The sequence below is a fragment of the Grammomys surdaster genome, unplaced genomic scaffold (genome assembly GCF_004785775.1).
Source record: "Grammomys surdaster isolate TR1022 unplaced genomic scaffold, NIH_TR_1.0 126185, whole genome shotgun sequence".
NCBI classification, from domain to species: Eukaryota; Metazoa; Chordata; class Mammalia; order Rodentia; family Muridae; genus Grammomys; species Grammomys surdaster.
In genome coordinates, this window is record NW_021620991.1 from 3109968 (window position 1) to 3129830 (window position 19863).

The 19863-nt window shown below is 53.7% G+C and overlaps 1 protein-coding gene across 1 annotated transcript in view; it reads right to left on the reverse strand.

The window, feature by feature from the left end:
• Nphp4 (nephrocystin 4) overlaps positions 1 to 19863 on the reverse strand; it is an 85887-nt gene that overhangs the window by 49354 nt on the left and 16670 nt on the right. Inside the window, exons 4-9 of the mRNA XM_028757866.1 lie at positions 16019 to 16191; positions 14473 to 14537; positions 13618 to 13773; positions 8894 to 9030; positions 5480 to 5661; positions 4683 to 4809 (exon numbers count right to left, since the gene is read on the reverse strand). Coding sequence (XP_028613699.1) covers positions 4683 to 4809; positions 5480 to 5661; positions 8894 to 9030; positions 13618 to 13773; positions 14473 to 14537; positions 16019 to 16191 — 840 coding nt within the window. The remainder of the gene's footprint in view (positions 1 to 4682; positions 4810 to 5479; positions 5662 to 8893; positions 9031 to 13617; positions 13774 to 14472; positions 14538 to 16018; positions 16192 to 19863) is intronic.

Consider the following 19863-nt stretch of genomic DNA (forward strand, 5'->3'; position numbering starts at 1 on the left):
GAGAGAGAGGAGGTCAGGCAGGAGAGAGAGAGGAGGTCAAGCAGGAGAGAGAGAGAGGAGGTCAGGCAGGAGAGGAGCCAAGAGCTTGAGCAGAGAAACACACACACGGGCGCACACCAGGGACAGGCTTCGGGCAGAAGAGCCACGGGGGTTAGCAGATGAGGAAGATCATGACAGGGGTTTGATTTGAAGCCTGTTGCAGCCCATGCAGCCTCCATGTCACCTGGGGGAGGGGGGGCAGTACTGACTAACTTAGGAGAAGGTCCACAGTGTGGAAGGAAGCTGCAGAGAGGAGCGGCCATCTGTTGAAAATAACAAGGATCCACAGGAGCCCTGCACTTCAGGTAGGTGTGAACGAGAGACAGCACCTCATGCGGACAACACTGCATGCCGGTCAGCCTAGTAGGAAACGGCCAAAATCCACATCTGAAAAAACAAACAGCCAAAGGATACAGAGGCAGCGCTGAGGAGATGCCTGCTGCACGGGCCAGGTGGCGGCAGGGGTTTGGGGTCCCAGAACCTGTGTAACCAGGGAGCTGGCTGTGTTGGTAAGCTATATTGCTGGCTGGTTTCACGTCAACTTGACACAAGCTGGAGTCGTCTGAGAGGAGGGATCCCGGGCTGAGAAAATGCCTCTTTAAGGTCAGGGTGTAGGCAAGCCTGCCAGCATCTTCTTAATTAGTGACTGACTGGGGCTTGGGGGCCAGCCCATTGTGGGTGGGGCCACCCCAGGGTTCTATAAGAAAGCAGGCTGAGCAAGCCGAGAGGAATAAGCCAGCAAGCAGCCGCCCTCCGAGGCCTCTGCATAGGCTCCTGCCTCCGGGTTTGAGTTCCTGTCCAGACTTCCTTCCAGAAGAACAGTGAGGTTAAAGTGTGAACTACATGACCCCTTTTGTCCCCAAGCTTCTCTTGGTAACCTGACTCGGTAACCCTGACTGGGACAGTGAGGTCCAGGCTTGCTTGAGAAACCCTGCTCAGAGTGGGAAGCGATGGAGAAGACTCTAGACATCAACCTCAGGCTCACGCCCACACACACATGCAAACGCACATACACACGTGCAGGCACACCACACGCACATAAAAGGTTTTTACTACAATGTCTGGTACGACGTGTTTGCACAGCCAAGGGGGCACATGGGCTCTTGGGTCACCTGACTGGCTCCGAGGGAGAGAAGGTGCTCTCAAGGGAAGCAGGATTCAGAAAGTTGTACTGGGACTGGGGGAGGGGGAGACGGGGACGGATAAGCGTGTATGCAAGGCGCTGTCTGCAGACACACATTCAGAGCGGCGAGTGACAGAGAAGAAAGATGCTTTCGGGTGGGTCCCGGAAGCAGTATGAGGGACTGGAGTCGATCAAAGGCAAGAGACCTTCAGCTGCTGCCATGCAGAAAATCAAAGAGGGTTCTAAAAACACAGGCCATCACAGAAGGACCTCTGGGGCAGTCCTGGCTACAAATCTCATCTCATCTCTAAAGGAGACAAGAAGAAACCTGAGCTCCTTCTATAGCAAAGACTCAGATTCAGCAAAGCAGAGGGAGCCACAGGCCGGCAGCTCTGGCCTCCTGGGCTCCATCTGGCCTGGACGGAGGCCATTCCCCATGCTCTCTGAAGAGAATCCTGAGCTCTCAGCCTGAGTGTGAGCAGAAGCCATCCCCAGGACAGACAGACACAAAGCCGTGGCTGGCAGTGAGAGACCAGAGACAGAGGCCTCAGCCATGGACCCAAACGGGCCCCGGTTAAGCTGTGGGTGCATAACTGCAATTCTCAACATGACTGAGTTAAGAAGCACACGGGGCAGACAGACTGATGGACATGATTGAATTAAGAAGCACACGGGACAGATAGACATGGCAGCGTGCTGCGGTAAAGGCTCTTGTGGCCAACCCTGGTGAACTGAGTTTGATCCCCAGGACATACACTCTGAAAGGAGAGAACCAACTCCCAAAGCTGCTATGTGCACACACACAATCATTAAATCAAAAGTAAGAAGAAACTTAAGCCCTGAGGCACACTTTTCCAAATGAGTTAACTCGGGGGATAAAGACACTGCCCTGAATGTGGGCCGTACATGCCGATGGGCTGGGGGTCACACTGGTTATAAAGGGAGAAAGGAAGCTGAGTTCATCCCCCTGCCTCCTGGCCCATCGATATGAGCAAGCAGCCTCCCGCTCCTGAAGCCGCTCCTGCAAGTCCCAGCAGTCACTGCCATGATGGATACCCGAAAAGCAGGAGACATCAGCCCTCCTCCCGCGCGTGGTGGGGCACACCCTTAACCCTAGCACCCAATCCTTCTATCGGGCAAGAGTAACGAATACAGAGCCCACGACACCAATGCTACAAAGATCACTCACGGACGGTGCTGCCTAAGACGGGCACCACACACGGTGAGTGCTCACGTCTCTGTTAAGCCGACTTGTATTGTTCAAATAACATCGATAAATACATAAATAACAAGTCAGAAAAACTTCTTAGCGATTTAGGGAGGGGTTATCTTGTCACATGACACCCACTAAGCAATGTTTCCAACCCTACATGCCTAGGGAAGGCAGTTATCGTGACATGAACAAACCACAGGAAACCTCACTGCGTTTCCTACACTTTGAGGGGGTGGGGTACGCCATCATTCACTCAGTTGGCAAACATCCTGGGGACCATGGCTGCACACCTAAGAGCTTTGTGGAAAGGCAGTTCCACGGGGACCGACAAGGTCAACAGAATCCTGACAAGGAAGCAGTCGCCCTGGGCGCTACCTCTTGGACAATTCACAACCCAAAGTCTATCCCCAAAGACAAAAGGCAATGGCAAGGCTTTGGTTGCCTTGCTGAAGAGTGACATTTAACAACGGGTGAGCTTCCCGGTCTGTTGTTCATTCTGAACGAGTGCTCAAGACCAAGGCCTGCACTGAGACCCAGGTGGATGGGAATGAGCTGGCGCCCTCCCTGACATGGATGATCTCCCTGCTGTCTGGATGAGTCATCTGAAGACATGCTGTCCACAAGAAGGGGTTGTGGCTCTCAGCTCCTCCTCTGAAGCACAGTGCCAAGCCAGAAACCGGGGACAAGGAAACACAGCAAAGTCACTGCACCAATGTGTCCACCAAACACAGGGTACCTGGCTTGCCACGACCACAGGAATGAACTGAGAAGTGTCTATCCAGGCCGACCATTCCATGCAGTGGCGGCAACCACAGTGAAGAGCTGAGCCTAGCTATTTACAGAAATGACAAAAGGATCACATGTTCTCTCAAGTAATCTGAAAGAAGGAACAGAGAAGAGGAGAGGCTGGCCCGGAGCGGCAACCAGAAAGCTGTCGATGGGACACAGGGTCATCACACGCTTCTGCACGCCCTCCTCAGTGTCAGAGGGTAGGTAGGTGGGTGGCACAGGAAGTGCTTGCTGAGCAAGCATCAAGACAGGAGCTTGTATCCCCCAAAGCCATGTAAAAGTACAGGTGGGCATGGTGGCTTGCCTCTGAGTAATTCCTCACGGGCTTTGGCAGAGGCGGAGAAGAAAGAAACGGCCATTGGTCTGTCTGTGGGGAGGCTAAGCGAGGTGCAGCTCACTACCCGGTCCGTCAGATCCTGACATGCCAGGCACCTTGTGAGAGGAAAGCAAAGGAGGCAAGGAGTCTGCATCCTGGACGAGTCACCGAAGGCGATGCTTCCAAAGTGGGGGAGGAGGCTTACCGTACTGCTTGCTGGGTGCGGTGTGCCCCTCTGTGACCATAAGAGCCTTAGACAAGGCTATGCAGTGGGTAGGTCTCATGTAGCCCAGCTGGCCAGAAACTTGCTATACAGCTGAGGATAGCCCTGAACACCTGATCCTCAGTCACACTGGACAAGACGCCCGCTGCCTGACAGCACCCCCACAGGCCTGGTTCTCCCACAGCTCCACCCACCCATCCACCTACGTGCACCTGCAAATGCACATTTTAGATAAAGCCCCTGGTGATCAATACGGCAGCAGGTGATTAACTGTTCCCTAATGTGAACACCATAGGCCTCCAAGATCTGAGGCTGACCCCAGGAAGGCCTGGTGTGAGCAGGAGGAGACATGGGAGTCAGGACTCTGTAGCAGAAAGGGTCCAGAGCACAGTGGGCGAGCAGGCTCCAACCCCTTCCCTGCCCAGGCTCAGAAAACTTCCCAGCTGTGAAGGTCCCTGCTGCTGTGTCCCACTGGCCTTCCATTCTGTTGGCTGTTAAAATGATCCGGTCTTTTCCAAATGGAAACAGACTCTTGAGAACAGCTCGACCCGTGCTTCCCAGGGAGTCTGTATCCACCCACAGGCAGGCTGTCTGCCCACTGCATCACTCTCAACCAAACCTACAAATTCTTACTCTGCATTATGACGTAGATGCACGGAAAGTTCACTATACGAAGCCGTCCATCGCTCGCGCAGATTCAAGCTTTGCTACACTTAACAGTAAAGGGAAAATACAGTCAGACGGCCTCATTCTTCAAAATAATTACCGGTTCGATAATTATGCATTAAAGCCGTCATGATGCATGAAGCTTACTGGGCCATTCCTACCGTCAGCCCGCAGATTATCCGATCCCCAGGAAAACGATGGGATCAGAACAGGGCTGTCTCCCAGAACCATGGGTTACCAGGGCTTTTAGTGAGAAGAGACATGGGTGCCCGCCAGGTCTCTCCTCAGCACAGAGCTGACACAGGACACTCACGCTGCCATCCACTCCTGAGGGACTGTTGAACACGTACTCCAGCTGGAAGACGATGGCGAAGGCCGGGTGACTGACCATCTCCGGGAGTCGCAGGTGGCTTCTCAAAACTAGAGCCTGATTTCCAGAGCTGGTCGGGAACACAAACCAGGAGGTGTTGGAACATGGGGTCCATCCCATCTGTGTCCCCCTCCCCACGGTGAGCGGCAGCAAAGGGGAGTCCCAGGGAACGCCAGGACATGGCAGGTCCTCTCTGCTCAGCCCAGTAAAAGCCACAAGCAACATCTCTAGATTTCCAGGGGAAGCCTGCAAGGAAGTTGGTGACACACTGAGAGTGTCCACAGAGGTGAGGGAGGGTCCTCCAGCACCTAGCTCCAGCATGTTAGCAGAGCTCTGTACACCACTGATGGGTGGGGTGTGACATGCTACAGTGATGTCCCCATGGGTCCCAGATACATGGGACTCAGCACAGTGTAGGACTTGAAGCCTGAGAAAACAGATCACAGTACCCATCCAGGTGGTGCACAGGGGGCTCTACAGACCCTCAGCCCGAAGCTTCTGAAGCACGAGCTCCAAAGTTGTCACAGAAAAAATAGGGGCTTTTTCTAAGTGTCCATCTCTGAGGTTTATGCCTGACAGGTGTGACTACAGGGATTAGGTGACTGAGAAGCACACCGCAGGGCTAGCCCACCCTACACACTCAACACTCTGATTTTCCCACAGCCCCTTATAGTCCCTCAACCATTTGCCACCTTGGGGTACGGGGGTTGGGGGAGGCTGGCCTTGGCAGAGAGAGATACCTGTTCTTAGAAGTGGCACTGATCCTCCTGCTGAAGCTGGCTGAGCGTGTCAAAGTCACGTCCATCTCCGGTACAAGCACAACCACCTGTGGCCTGTGCACGAAGCCCAGCCCGTTGTGGACACAGACGTGCAGGCGCCGCTCCAGAACCTCCAGGGTGCCACTATCCAGCAGGCCAACCCCCTACAAGAGACACAGGGTAGAGAGATGAGTCCTGCACAGCTGGGAAGGGATTGGCCGGAGAAGACTGGGCGAGCAGGCGAGCCGAAGGTGGAGGCCAAGGTGGGGTCTGCAGAGCTCCCAGCGGAGTGACACTGAGTGTAAACGAACCCACTCAAAGGCCACTGAGTGTAAACAAACACACTCAAAGGGCAGACCCAGGACACAGTGACCCCCCCAGCCATGGGTACACCTGCTAAGTCAGGTGATTTCCCCCGAAGCTCGACCTTCGCCATACAACATACAGGGAAACGTGGACAGCTTAGCTGACAGTCCCCAGGACTCAGCGACTTCAGATCCTTCTCAATCTGGAGCCACTTCCCTGAGACAGACATCACGGTAGTGGAGAGGCACCCACAGGCAGGACACACCCAGGTCTCACTGTGTCCGTCAGAAGGAAGCAGGTCCGAAGAGGGTGCAGGCTCAGGCAACAAATCATAAGCTGACAGAAATGGAGTCTGTCCCAAAGCCATGGTTAGATACCATAGACTTCCATGTTAACATGGGGACCCCAACAAATGGCAGGGTGTGTCCGTGTACCCCTGCCCCGGCTCTCAGGGTTTATGAAGTTACACAGTCTCTACCGGTTTGATCTTTAACTTTCTTGTTCCTCACTGCCCATTAGTCAAGCTGAAAAGGCCAAAGCTGGGCATGTTAGTCTCTAGCTAACAACAATAAATATGTAAGCCTGCCATCTGGGAAAGACGAATACCAAGGCAGTAAAGTCCCTCCACTGTGTCTGTGAGACTGTGTCAAGCCTGCACCTCAGGAGGTGCATGGGAGAGAAAGTGAAGCTGTGATTTCCAGAGAGGCATGACCCTGGCAAGGCAAAGATCTTCAAGAAGGAAGCCCAGGACGTGAACATGTGTGCAGAGGCCCAGGGTGGGACAAGGAGCCCAAGGAGGCCGCTCCGACTGAGGGCAGGAGACAGACCCATAAGTGATGTGTGTGGGACTCTGTCTCACAAGAAGCTAGAACCCACAGAGGTTTATAAACTATATTCATGCTTCTGAAAGACCACTTGGGCCACAGAATAAATGAAGATTTTCCCCAGGATCCCTAAGAGAACACACCAAACAGCACCTCCTTAGGGGATCATCCCACCATACCTATGAGAAAGAAAAACAAAAGCCACAAAACCACCCACAGCCACCAACTATGGAAGGTCCCATTGGAACACCACAGCCTTCCACGCCTAGTGCCAAGACCAGGCCTGGCCTCTAGAATTCTTGGGGCAGAGCAAGCAGGCTCCACCCAATACTACCTCCACTCTGGCATCCACACTCAGTACCCTCCATGACAGATGACCTACGAGCTTTGGTCTAGGCTGGCCACAACCACGGTAGCTGGGCTCCACAGCCTTGTGCTCAGAGACATCTGGCCCTGAGTAGTCTAAGTCTTGAAGCTTCTGTGTGTATTAAATCTGCACTGTCCGTGGTCACCATGGCAGGGGACCTCGCATGGAGCGCAAAGGCTATGAACTGAAAGAGTCACTGCAAGCTCATCACCGAGGAATCTGCCAGCCACTTACAGGTCTTCTTCTCACTAAAAACCCCACTGTGGAAGCACCCAGACTCAAACAGAAATGTTCCCAGCAGGTTAATAAAGGTCCACACATCCATTAGGACAGACGGATGCATTCGGTGCCCTTACACCAAGGGACACAACACAGCAGAGTCAGTAAAGGGACCAACTATGGATGGACAGCACCACAAAGCCAAGGGCAAGAGAAAACAGCAGAGGAAAGAGGCGTGTTTCAGAGAAGCAGAGGTCAAAGCCCAGGAACTGACACTGTCCAGACGTTCATCTAAGGACAACAGAATAGAATCAGAAAACAGATGTAGTGACGAGAAAAGCCGGCACCTGGACAAGAGGAACACAGCAGAAAGAAGGAGGCCATTCTGTGGCTCACCCGCCCCAACGCACTCAGGTGTGCCTCGCCCCAACACACTCAGGTGTGCCCTGCACTCTTCTGCCAGTTTGCTTGGGCAGGGAGGAGATGCCCCGCTGGCCTGTCCTACCCCTGCAATGAAAAGTGCTTTCAAGAGTCAAGAGCAAAGACTCCCCCTGGTCCTAAGAGCAGATAAGAAGTGGTCTGCCCACAGTCAAATGCTGATAACCCATTCTTTATGCTCAGAGAATGGACAGAGACAGCCATTCTCCCAGCAGGAGGGGACTTCCATGTGGCTGCCAGCCAAAAAAAAAAAAAAAAAAACCAGAAGAGGCCACACAGGCCCAAGCAGAACAAATTGGTGCACAATGTTTTCTTCACACTGCTGGACTTGGCAGGCTGTGCTCTGACCACAGGTGGGACAGTTAGGGCAGCGACTCAGAGAAGAGGGCAAACAGGAGTCCCCCAACTGCAGAGGTGTTCTGAGGCTCTTGTGTTGCACTAACAAACTGCACAGAATATCTGAGAGGACCCGATGTCAGAGCACAGGACCCAGTGGACGAGGCATACGAGTCAGCTACATCAGGACTGGAGAAGAACCACAGGGTGTCCTGTGTGCAGGTGAAGCCTCAACCCTGAGTGTAGCCAACATGTGAGCTCTGTGCACTGCCCTCATGACAGCCACTTCAATGCCCCCGCCCAAGGGTATCCCCCAAACCCTCTGTACCAGCACCTGAACAAATCCATGTTTTCAGAAGCAACAGACAGGATTAGTAAAATGTCTCTGACAGAGGGTTGGGGGGATGAGTTTATAGGGCTGTGTCTACACAGGTAGAGCTCACAGTGTCTCATGAGAGCTCGGTGTAGACAGAAGTCGCCGTGAGGGACCGCCTCCAGTCAACTCCTCAAATAACCCCCATCTCTCACCTCAAAGATCCTTGGTAGCTACACGGTAGGTATTTTATGTTTCCCCCATTTGATGAGGCAATTTACTTCTACATGAAAACTAATCTATACAAATTAGTATCAGTGTTTCAGGTTGTCAGCACCTTTTACAGACTGGAGGGCCTCCTGCTCAGGGCGTGGCCTGGGGAAAATGGCCCCTCCTAGACCTAGTTCCTCTGACAATCCAGATAAAGGAAAAGAAATGCCCTCTTCAGCCACTAAAAAAAGGGCAAAGGTAGAACCTCATCTCCCAGGACATACTGCCACGCCTAGCCACATCAGATGCTGGCTATCCCAGCCTGCCACCAGCCGCACCTTCTCCGTTCAGGTTAAACTACAGCAGGGTGAGACACGAGATACCTCCCGGAAGTGGTCGCTGATGAGCAGCTGCACAAGTTCCTCCTCAAACTTCTCCAGGGAGGGGTAAAGGGTGAAGAAGAGATCATCTAAGTGCAATGTGGTGGGCTTCTGGAAGCGAGGCTTCCGCAGGGCATCACCTGGAATGGGAAGAGGGTTCATGTTGTCTCGAGTGAGCAAGCAGAGGCCACAGGCCATGTTACCACCAGTCTCAGGAATGGTGGGTAGTCGGGACTTGTAGGCAAGGGAGCTACTCACACAGCACACCAGAACCTCTGCAGGGGAAGGTGGGCAGAACTCCTAAACTGATCCAGCATCTGCCAGGCAGAAAGGGCCACCCTGGTCTAACTGCCCCGCCCTGCCATGGTTGTCCCGCTCTGCTCTGGCTGCCCCTCACTGCTCTGACTGTCCTACCTTGCTCCGTCTGTCCTATCCCTTGCATTTTCTGCAGGACCACGGCCAGCTGTTTTGCTTCTTACACGACTGTCTTTCCCTGACCCGTGTGACGCATGCAGGAATGTGATGTACATGTTATAGACACAGGAAGAATCATGCCAGCTGGCACCATAAGAAAACCCTCTGCCCAGACCCAGAAGCACTTCGGTGCTGCCTGGAGACAGAGGAGGAGGATGGTCCTAGGACGGAGCTCAGTGTCCATGCTGAGGGCAGGATCTGGGTGTGCTGGGCAGTCTTCCCTTAGGACCCCAGAAAAAGCCAACCACTTCCCATAACCCCATGGAGCCTGTGCTTCACCCCACCTCCCATCTGCACCTGTCTCTGCCTCTTCCAGAACTTACTGTGATTACTTAGACATTTAGATAAACAGTCTTAGGGGTTTTAGGAGCCAACTTCAAAGACAGAAGGACAGAAGACTGGGTGTGGTGGTGTATCCGTACAGAAGGCTGAGGCAGGAGGCTAAGGCCAGCCTAGACTCCCTCCTGCTGGAAGGAACAGAGAGGAGGGAGACAAGGAAGCAAAGCAGGAGGGAAAGATGGAGGGGAGAGGTGGGAAGAGCTAAGTTAACCCTTGGTGCTGATGAAGCCAACCGAAGGGCTCTGTGGCTTCCTGCTAGAGGGTCATCGGTGTGGAGTAAGCTTCCTTCTCGGCTTCACCAAGGACTTCAGAGACAGGGGCATGCTGCCTCATAGCAACAAGTGTGCCTGGCGAGGAACTGTCTAATGAACACGCGTGTGCCTGACGAGAAACTGTCTAATGAACACACGTGTGCCTGGCGAGGAACTGTCTAATGAACACACGTGTGCCTGACGAGGGACTGTCTAATGAACACATATGTGTCTGACGAGGGACTGTCTAATGAACACGCATGTTCCTGACAAGGGATTGTCTAATGAACACGTGTGGAACTGTCTAATGAAAAATGGAGATGCATGTATGCACATGGGTGGACACGTGTGTGCCTGCACATTTTCTTGAAGATCAAGCCTAGGGCCTGTCTGTGCAGGTAAAGACTCTAGCGCTAAGCTGCATCCCAGCGATGTCTGGGAGAGCATCTGATGCCATCCTGACTTGGAGATCTCCCTGTACTGCAGCCAGAGGTCAGGGGCTGGGGGGAGGCAAATCAATGCACTCAATAGGTAGACTGATGGGGAGGTGGTACCCTAGCCCTAGGACCCTGCTGCCTTGACAACAGAGACAAAAGAGCTGCTGTGTGGTTGTTCTTTATAAAGCTCCTAGGAAGCTGAGGCAAGGCAGCCATGGGGCCCCTGTGGAAGCTGGAACAGTAAATGGGGAACAGGAGAGAGACGTAACCTCTCTCTCTCTCTCTCTCTCTCTCTCTCTCTCTCTCTCTCTCTCTCTCTCTCTCTCTCTGCAGACTGTCTGCTCTCCACTCCCTGCTAAGCAGCTACTGTGTTCTTCAAATTAATTAATTGTGTTCACAGAGGTGAAGGCAGGGAATTGGGCTCAGAGTGACTGCAGCACCTCTGCCAGGAAGGCACTCTCCTCAGTACATGCTGGCCAGCAGTGCCACCACTCAGATGCTGATCCCGAGAGCAAGCCAGATGGAGGTACATACCCTACACTTACTTGGTCTGTGCTGAGCCCCCAGCGGCAGCTTCAATGACATCACAACCATTCACAGTGATGGCCTCAGGGCACTCAAGACACCCGCTTAACACTGGATTTCCTGAGGGGCCCTGGGCACCAGTGTCCACTGGGCATTTCAGAAGGACTGTCTATGCCCAGCACCTATCACTAACTGTCCCTTTCCACTGGACAGAAAAGGCGTTCCTGCACTTCGAACCACCACCCAGCTAAGGGCGATGATGTGACCTGCATTATCTGCCTATAGAGAACAGGAATGGGAGCGCTGGGGGGAGCACTGAGGGGAGCGCTGAGGGGAGCGCTGAGGGGAGTGCTGGAGGGAGCGCTGAGGGGGAGAGCTGAGGGGAGCGCTGGGAGGGAGAGCTGAGGGGAGCGCTGGGGGGAGCGTTGAGTATCCTCCTCACCCTCATCAGGCTTATCCTGCCGCTGGCAGGAGGTGGGTTGGCTCTACCCCATGGAACAATTGAATGTTCAACAGCCAGGCACAATAATGAAAGACAAGCAGCCTGCCTGGCCTTGAACATGCTTCAGAACAAACAGGAGAGCCACAGACTGAGCCAGGATCCATAGCAAGAAGATAAACCAAGCTCAAGCAGGCTGCAAGGGAGATAAGATGGGGACAGGGAGAGAGGGTCACAGCCAAGGCCACACCCCAGTGTCCAGCAGCACAGGCAGGCAGAGGGCAGGGGACAGTCCAGCTGCAGGAAACAGGCCCAGCTGCCAGAGGTTAACAGTGCAGTGCCCAGTGAGGAACTAAGCAGAGATGCTTCATCCGCTACAGGAGCCTCTCACACGGCTGGTTCACGCCACCCAAAGGGTGGTCACCAGAGCAAGCCAGCCAGGAGGAGAAGGGTGTGGTCTGGCTGAAATCTCCACCTGAGGAGGAACTTCTTAACGGGATTACTGAAGTGAGCAAGGGCTCAGGAACAGAGCTTGGAATGGACTCTCCTGTGGCCCTGGGCCAGCTCCTCCTGCTCCTGGGAGTTCAGCCTCTTTAGCTGTGCAAGAAGCAAGTGGCATTGCGTGTGTGTGTGTGTGTGTGTGTGTGTGTGTGTGTGTGCGCGCACACACACAGTGGCAGGGGAGCCCAGTCCCCCAGAGAAGGTCCTCCTGTGCTGGCCTCTCCAGGGAACCACTGTGGATTATCAGCACACACCTGCTCCTGGGAAGGACACATGCATGCACACGTGACAAAGATTACAGCCCTAAGTCTCCACGACAGTCCATCCCAGAAGACTACTGTCATTTGGCAAAGGAGATTACGGGATTATACATTTCTGGTGGCTCGCCAGAGGCCACTCTACCAACAGGTGCCACTGCCAACAGCTGGCGGTCTTGACCAAGTCCTGAGGTGAGAAGCCAGGTGTCTCCTGCTCCCCGTTACCTGACAACTTTCACTGTGCAGCGCACACTAGGAATGCTGGGAAAACACCCTGAGCCACAGGCTGGGGGCTGGAAGGCCATTTTACTGAACCAGTGACTGATGCAAGAGAGAGCCTGAAAGCAGGGAGCACACTGGACGCGCTGGTGGCGAGGAACCCTTTCAGAGTGGAGCAAGCCAACAGCCTGGTGACGCGTGGGCGTGACACAAGACAGACCCACATTCGCTATGGCTGCAGCCTATCCTAAGAACAAAACTACGCCGTGACCTCAACACATGCGGCCGAAGCAACGTGACTAAGCAATGGTGGATGACAAACAGTTCCTTTGAAGGGTTCGCCTGAGAGCCAACCTTACCTGGCAACGACACAGGAGAAGAAGCAGAGCCAGGTACTCCTGGATGAGCCTGGGCTGGACAGGAAGTATGGTCCCGTGGCCATGCCCACCCAGGGCTCAGTGCTATGACCACAGCCATGACCATGCTCAGCACAGAGGCAAGGAAGATGATCCCATGCACAGAAGCCACCATGGCAGAGGACAGAACCTTCTAGAATAGATCCTGGAGGACTGAGGAGACCGGCAGGTTTGGGAACCTCTGTGCGGCCGCCATCTCTGGGCCCTATCTGTGATACCGCAGGCTCTGGAGCCGAGTGCCTGGGAGTCCAGCTTGGCTTTACTGCCAAGCTGTTCCCCAGCCTTCAGGGGGCCAAGGCCGGAAGGAGGGCAGCTGGGCCTTCACTCCTACACTGAAGAGACCCCTATGATAAAGAGACCAGAGGCCCAGGCTCACAGAGCTACTGGCAGTGGCTTTCTCTGCAGGGTCGAGTGTAGAGGGTAGTCTTTCCTGGATTCACTAAGGACTGTTGGCATAATTTCAGATCTTTACAACTTAAAGATGCTTAAGGCCCCTGAGCAACCCACCTAAAATGCTTACAGTGCTCAGCTATGTCATATGTATTTCAGTACAACCAAGAAGTAACACTGACAATGTCACTGGTACTGCGGCAATGGTGGCGGCTTTCTTGGCATGGCTTTGGAGACAGGAAGTGTGGATGTTTACAGCACTGCTCGGAGGAAGGCCTCGAGCAGGCTGGAGGCTCTGACACTCTTCAGAAAGGGGCTGAGTGACAGATATCACTGACACCTGCCCTCCCAGCACACCAGGCTATGCTACTAAGGGACTTGTGGTTACCCTGGCCAACTTCACCCATCAGAATGAGCCCAGGTCCTCTGAAGTCTGAGTTAACCCAAATCCACAGTGGTGAGATCCGAGGGCTGCTTACCTGTGTCCCCGTGAGGAGGGAGGAGGCCGGGGATCTGCTGGAGACCAGACACCAGGAGGTTCTCAGGGAGCAGGTGGAAGGCAGGCTCCAGGGGTGGGTGTGGCTTCAGGGTATACTGCAGGGTACAGTTCTCCATCAGCGTCATGTACTTGTTCTCTGGGGGAGGAACACCAGGCGGGACTGAAACCAACGGTGTTGCCGGTCAAAGAGCCAAAACCCAGAAACTTAAGAGAAAACATCATGAGTACTCGGCTTGGTTTCCTAAGGAGTGGCGAGTGCACCTGATGTCGGGCATGTGGCACACACCTGTGTTCTCAGCACTGGGGAGTCACATGCAAAAGGAATGTGAGTTCCAGGCTAGACTTGGCGACCTACAGCAAGCCTTGTCTCAAAAAAAAAAACAAAAAGGACTGAGCCACACGCCACTCTCTCTGTTGAAACTGAAACAACAGAATCTTGTTTCTTGGCTTTTGGTTTTATTTATACTGTGTGCACATGTATGTGTGTGTATACACATGTATGTACAGATGCATGAAGGGGAGGGTTAGCATGTGTACCTGAAGGCATGAGAGTATACATGTGTGTGGATAGGTGGGAGGATATGCATGTACACATGTGTGTATGCGAGTGCGTACATGGATGTGCAGATACATGTCAGAGACAGAGGCAGGTTCCTCCTCTGTCTACTACAGAATCAAAGCCAAGCCTGTCCCACAGGTGCCCAAAATGACTGCAGAAACTGCTGGGCCAGAAGGGTTCAGACTGAAGGAGATAACCAGACAGGGTGGTACGGGAAGCCCGCGGGAAGTAAGTCAGGAGCTCGAGACACATGCCTGGACCAAGCCAGTCTCTTACGTTCTATGGGATCCTGGAGAAGTGGGTGCAGGAGGGCTCTGGGGGTGCCATGATACAGCCTCAACCTGAAAAACAGAACCCGGAAACCAAGTCAACTGCCCACATTTCATGAATACTATTTCACTCACCAGGACCCTGCCCACCTCCCAGGACAGCTCCCGGGACCCCGACCCCCAGAGCCTTCTAAATGTGTCTAGGCACATCTGCTTCAGGAACAGAGGTGGCTGAGGGCAGTGCCAGCTCTCCACATCTGACAAGCAGTCCCCAGAGGCCACAGCCCAAGGAGCAACAAAGCAGAAAATGTGCTCGGCAGTTAACAGCACACTCTGCTCTTCCAGAGAAGCTGGATTCGGTCCCAGTGCCCATGACGGGAGGCTCACAACCACCTGTCACTCCAGCTCCAAGGGACCTGACACCCTCTTCTGGCCAAGGGCACTTATGTGCACGTGCACACACATACACACTCCCAGAGAGAGAGAGAGAGAGACAGAGACAGAGACAGAGACAGAGAGACAGACAGACAGAGACAGACAGACAGAGACAGAGAGACAGAGAGAAAATAAAACTAACTTTTTTTTTTTAAATTTATTTATTTATTTTATTATGAGTTCACTGTAGCTGTCTTCGGACACACCAGAAGAGGGCATCCAATCTCTTTATGGATGGTTGTGAGCTACCATGTGGTTGCTGGGATTTGAACTCAGGACCTCTGGAAGAGCAGTCCGTGCTCTTAACCACTGAGCCATCTCTCCAGCCCTAAAACTAACTTTTTAAAGCTAGAAAGCAACAGAGACTAACTGAGAAGTGCCAGAAGATGACACCCACACTCGTCTCTGGAGCAGGTCCCCGAGGACCGAATTCCCATGCACATTTATGTAGTGTCTGGGGGAGATAACTAGTTAAGACACTGGGCAGTGTGCTCCTGGCATGTGCTGGTGGAGACCAGGATGCTGCCAAGAATCCTGCAGAGCACAGGATGGCCCCACAGCGAGGAGGGAGCTGGACGTGAGTGGTTCCAACTCTGAGAAACTGGGCTCTAGAGATGCAGTGTGAACTGGAACCCTGGCTGGAGGCTGACCTGGAGCTTATCCATCTCTGTGCAGCCAGTATCTACACAGCCTGGTGTGCAGCAGGCTGTCACCTGCTGAACGATGAGTACCACACAGTCGACACCACACAGCTGACTCAGTGTCACACAGCTGTGTAACTCCTGCACCCCGATGGTGGCACCTGCACAGATGGTGTCATGTGGCTGTGTGGCACCTGCACAGATGAGCAGGTGGCCTGCCTAAAATCCCACACAAAGGAGGCGAGAGGGATCAGGGTTTCGGCCTGTGTGCGTGACACATCAAACCTGACACTCAGACCCAAAGCCGGGTCTCACTCCACAGAAAAGAGCAGCTCTTTGGCTAACGTAGGATTAGCACCAGACATACTTGCACACAAAACACCCATAGACATAAAATAAAAATAGAGAGAGGGGGAGAAGAGAAGGAGGAGGAGGAGGAAGAGGAGGAGAAGGAGAAAGAGAAAACATAGAAGGTACCGTTTGTCCTGGGCTGCAGAGGTGGGAGATTCCGGCTTATTGCCAAAAATGCGCAGAATTCCAAACCCACAGGACAGCACCTGCAGGGTGCTGTCCCTCTTCCTGCCCTCCGCGACCACTTCCACCACGGCCACGATGCTGGGGTGGCTCAGGGTCGTGTGGAAGTACAGAGGCTGTAAGAGAGAGCAGAGACCGCTGAGGTAGTGAGAATGAGGGGCGCACAGGCGCCCTCCTCCCCAGAGCTGTCATGGGCACACCATGAGCACCAGGCCACGCCCAGTGCCCTTGTGAGGGATGAGAGCATGCCACCATGACAAACCCTTCACAGGCTGGGGTGCAAGTTCACACCCCAGAAACCCACACAAATGCCAGGTGGGCGTGACGGCCCGCTTGTAATTCCAGCCCTGGAAAGCAGAGATGAGATCCCCGGAGCAGACTGGCTAGGAACACTACCATATCAGCAAGCTCCGGGTTTGATTGAGGGAGTCTGCCTCACTGAGTAAGGTGGAAGGGCCATCATCCCTTCCTAGTTCAGTTCAACGTGCTTGCTTTGAGTCTAAATTGACCAAGTCAGCATTCCTAATATCAACTTAAAGCTGTCAAATGCATTCACACACGTGTGTACACACCTACACAGATAGGTGCACACACAAAGATGCCTACACATGCACACCACGTGCATGCACATACATGCACATACATACAAACATGCCTACACATATGCACACCACACACACACACACAGTTCAACACGCGTGCCTTCAGTTCTAATTGAACCATATCACAACCACAAGCGACAGAGGTGGACGTAGGGGTTGGATTTGCCAACAGCGGGGCCTGATGTCCACACCCCGAGGAGTCGCGCCGGGCTGGCTTCCATACTCCGACGCACCTTTTGGTGTCTGGTGTCTACCCCCATCATAGCACAGAAATGTCCCCTGCGGACAGCGCCAGGCAGGGCAGAGCCGGCCGGTGGGTTGAGATTGAAATTCCGGCTGACGCTCCTATTGAGGAGTCATTACCACGGTGTCACCCAGAAAGTGGTTACTGTAATCACAGACTGTCAGCGAGGATAACAGAGGGATGCATTAAAGCACAGGCCGCGAACTATAAATCGTTATTCTATTATCTTTTATTGCAAACTGATGAAATAATGACCACTTGGAGCTGACAGGTGGCGGGGCAGAGGCAGAGTTATGCTTCGGGTTCCCGGACTCACGCTGCACGCAGAGCCCTGCCGGGCCGTGAGCCTGTCAGAGCCTCACCTGTGTATTTACACCTGCGCATACTGATTCTATGAACACTGCCCTCCTCTCTCAGTGGTAAGACAAACATATAAATTCACGGATGAAGCAGTTTGAATTGCCGAGCTTGGAGGTCACCTTGAAACTACTCTACCTGAGCAATGGGACCAGTGGGGACACACAAACACCAAGGACACACAGACCTGGGGACATGCAAAGACCCAGGACACACAAAGCCCAGGACACACAAAAACCAAGGACACACAGACCTAGGGACATGCAAAGCCCAGGACACACAAAGACCCAGGACACGCAAAGCTCAGGACACGCAAAAGACCCAGGACACATGTATTACAACGCTCAGGCCCTCCTGTCATTGTCACCAAGGCAATTACCTTGGAAAAAAGAAAAACCAGAGCTTCCCACCCGACAGTCCCAGCGTCTCTCGTCAGAGGGCCAGCCTCCACCGAGAACACACTGAAGGGCAATCCAAGTGCAGCCACAGCAGCCTCATTCCTGGCTGATAAGAACCTATGTGTGCTCCTCTCCAAACGTCATTTATTGTCTCTCCGGTGTGGAAACCGTGCTACAGAAGTCATTAGGAAGCTGGGAAACACATCAGCCTTCAACATGTTCGAGGCTCAAGGGCTTTATAAAGGCCAGATCAGGCGGCCATGAAAGACGCTTGCACTGCTCTGAGGGATGGACAGGCAGACGCAGGCTCCGCTCTGTTTTGGATCACCTGTGCCTAGAGCAGCCCTGCCCACCCCAGCTTCCTAGCTTGCAAAAGGCTCCAGCAAAACCCCAGTCGGCACGCGGCTGAGCAGCACCCGGAAACAAGCCTCCAAACCAGGAGATTCAATTAACACGACGCCATACATTCTGAGAAGAAAAGTCTGCCTGTCAACTAAGACGGCATGATTAAAGTCTGAGTCAAACCCATCGTTCCCCTGTGAAGAAAGCCACAGGCAACAGAAGAGTGGGCTCTCACCCCCGCTGGGCTGCAGATCCCTCTCACAGGCACTTGCCAGGGCTCCTCCCTGACGGGGTAAACAGATTAATAAATCATCTGTGCTCCTGCCCTGATGCCTTCATCTTCAAAAGCAGACACTGTTTGCCTAGGGGCCAGGTTTCCGTTTCTTGCCGGCAATGACAGAACTGAAAGCAGAAACGTGTCTCTGAGAAGAAGCTGTACTTGGCATATCTCCTACTGACAGTCGACCCAACCTGTTACCTATGCTCGCCAGAGCAGCAGAGAGATGAGAAAGATTAAACCAGCACCGGGCACACAGGTAGTTCAAAATAAGCCGTTAGCAGCTGGGGTGGTGGCTGGGTGTGTAAGAATCTCACTGAGCACATGAAGACCTGGGTAAAAAGCAGGGAGCGACAGAACATGCCTGTAACCGCAGGCTGGACCCGGCACAGGGGATGGTGGAGGCCAGCCTAGTCAAGAAAAAAGCTGCAAGCATCAGAGAAGAAGGGGAGAGAGAGAGATGGAGGGTGACACACCCCACCTCACCCCCACTTACACCTGCCTGGACACACGCACATATGTACACACATACGCACAGGCACACCCTATACCCGCACAACGACAAGCCTTTAATGCAAGAAGCTTCCATGAGCCTCAGCCTGGGCTCGGGTTTTCTGGCCAATGGTTATCAACACTGACCACCCTAAGCTGGGCCAAATCTGTGGACCCCACTCTCCCCTACGACATTCACAGGCTCAGCTTCAAAGCTGGACGCTTACCCTGCCACGCTTACCCTCCCAGGAAGGTATGACAGGACACGCTCGGGCCCGCACCACCTCACCACAGACCAGAGAACTGCCCGGCCCGGGACGAGAGTGGTCCTAAGGCTGAGACACTCAGGTCTAGGGGACAATGTGATCACACCTTGAGCCCTGGCTGGAAGGCTGCACAGGAGTGTATCTGTCTCTATGTTCAGCACCCATGCAGCCTGGAGTGCAGTGGGTCCTCACGTGTCTTTGCCCAGTGAACGCCTCCTGCTTCCTGGGCACCTGCTGGACACCGCACGGCTTACCCTCGAGGTGCACATCTCTGAATATGTCGTGCAGATGAATTCAATGTCACGGAGTTGAGTGACCGTCCTGAAACCCAGGCCTTGGCCCACGTGCCAACAACAACGTACCCAGCACGTAGGCCCAAAGCTGGCCCTCACTTCAGCTAGACACCAATTCCTTGGCTAAATTATAAAAGCAGATGACTGAACCCCATCAGCCCAAAGCAAGAGACACCACAGAGCAGAAGCAACCAACTTCAAGGCCTCCCCCACCCCACCCCAGTTCCCCGGTGACTGGGGTTCGCTCCTGTAAAGGGAAAACCCGACCTTGACAACAGCCAATAGACACTGCTCTGTCAGGTCCTGCCTGAGGCTCATCCTAGGAGTGGGTACTTCTGACCTGGGGGGAACAGCCCTCCTCCTGCAGGTATACGGTATACATCAGCTGCGGAGCAGGGGGCGCCCTCTGTGGAAACAGCTCTGGTGCCGACCCTCACTAGCTGACTCGGAGCTCTCTCTCTCTCTCTCTCCTCTCTCTCTCTCTCTCTCTCTCTCTCTCTCTCTCTCTCTCTCTCTC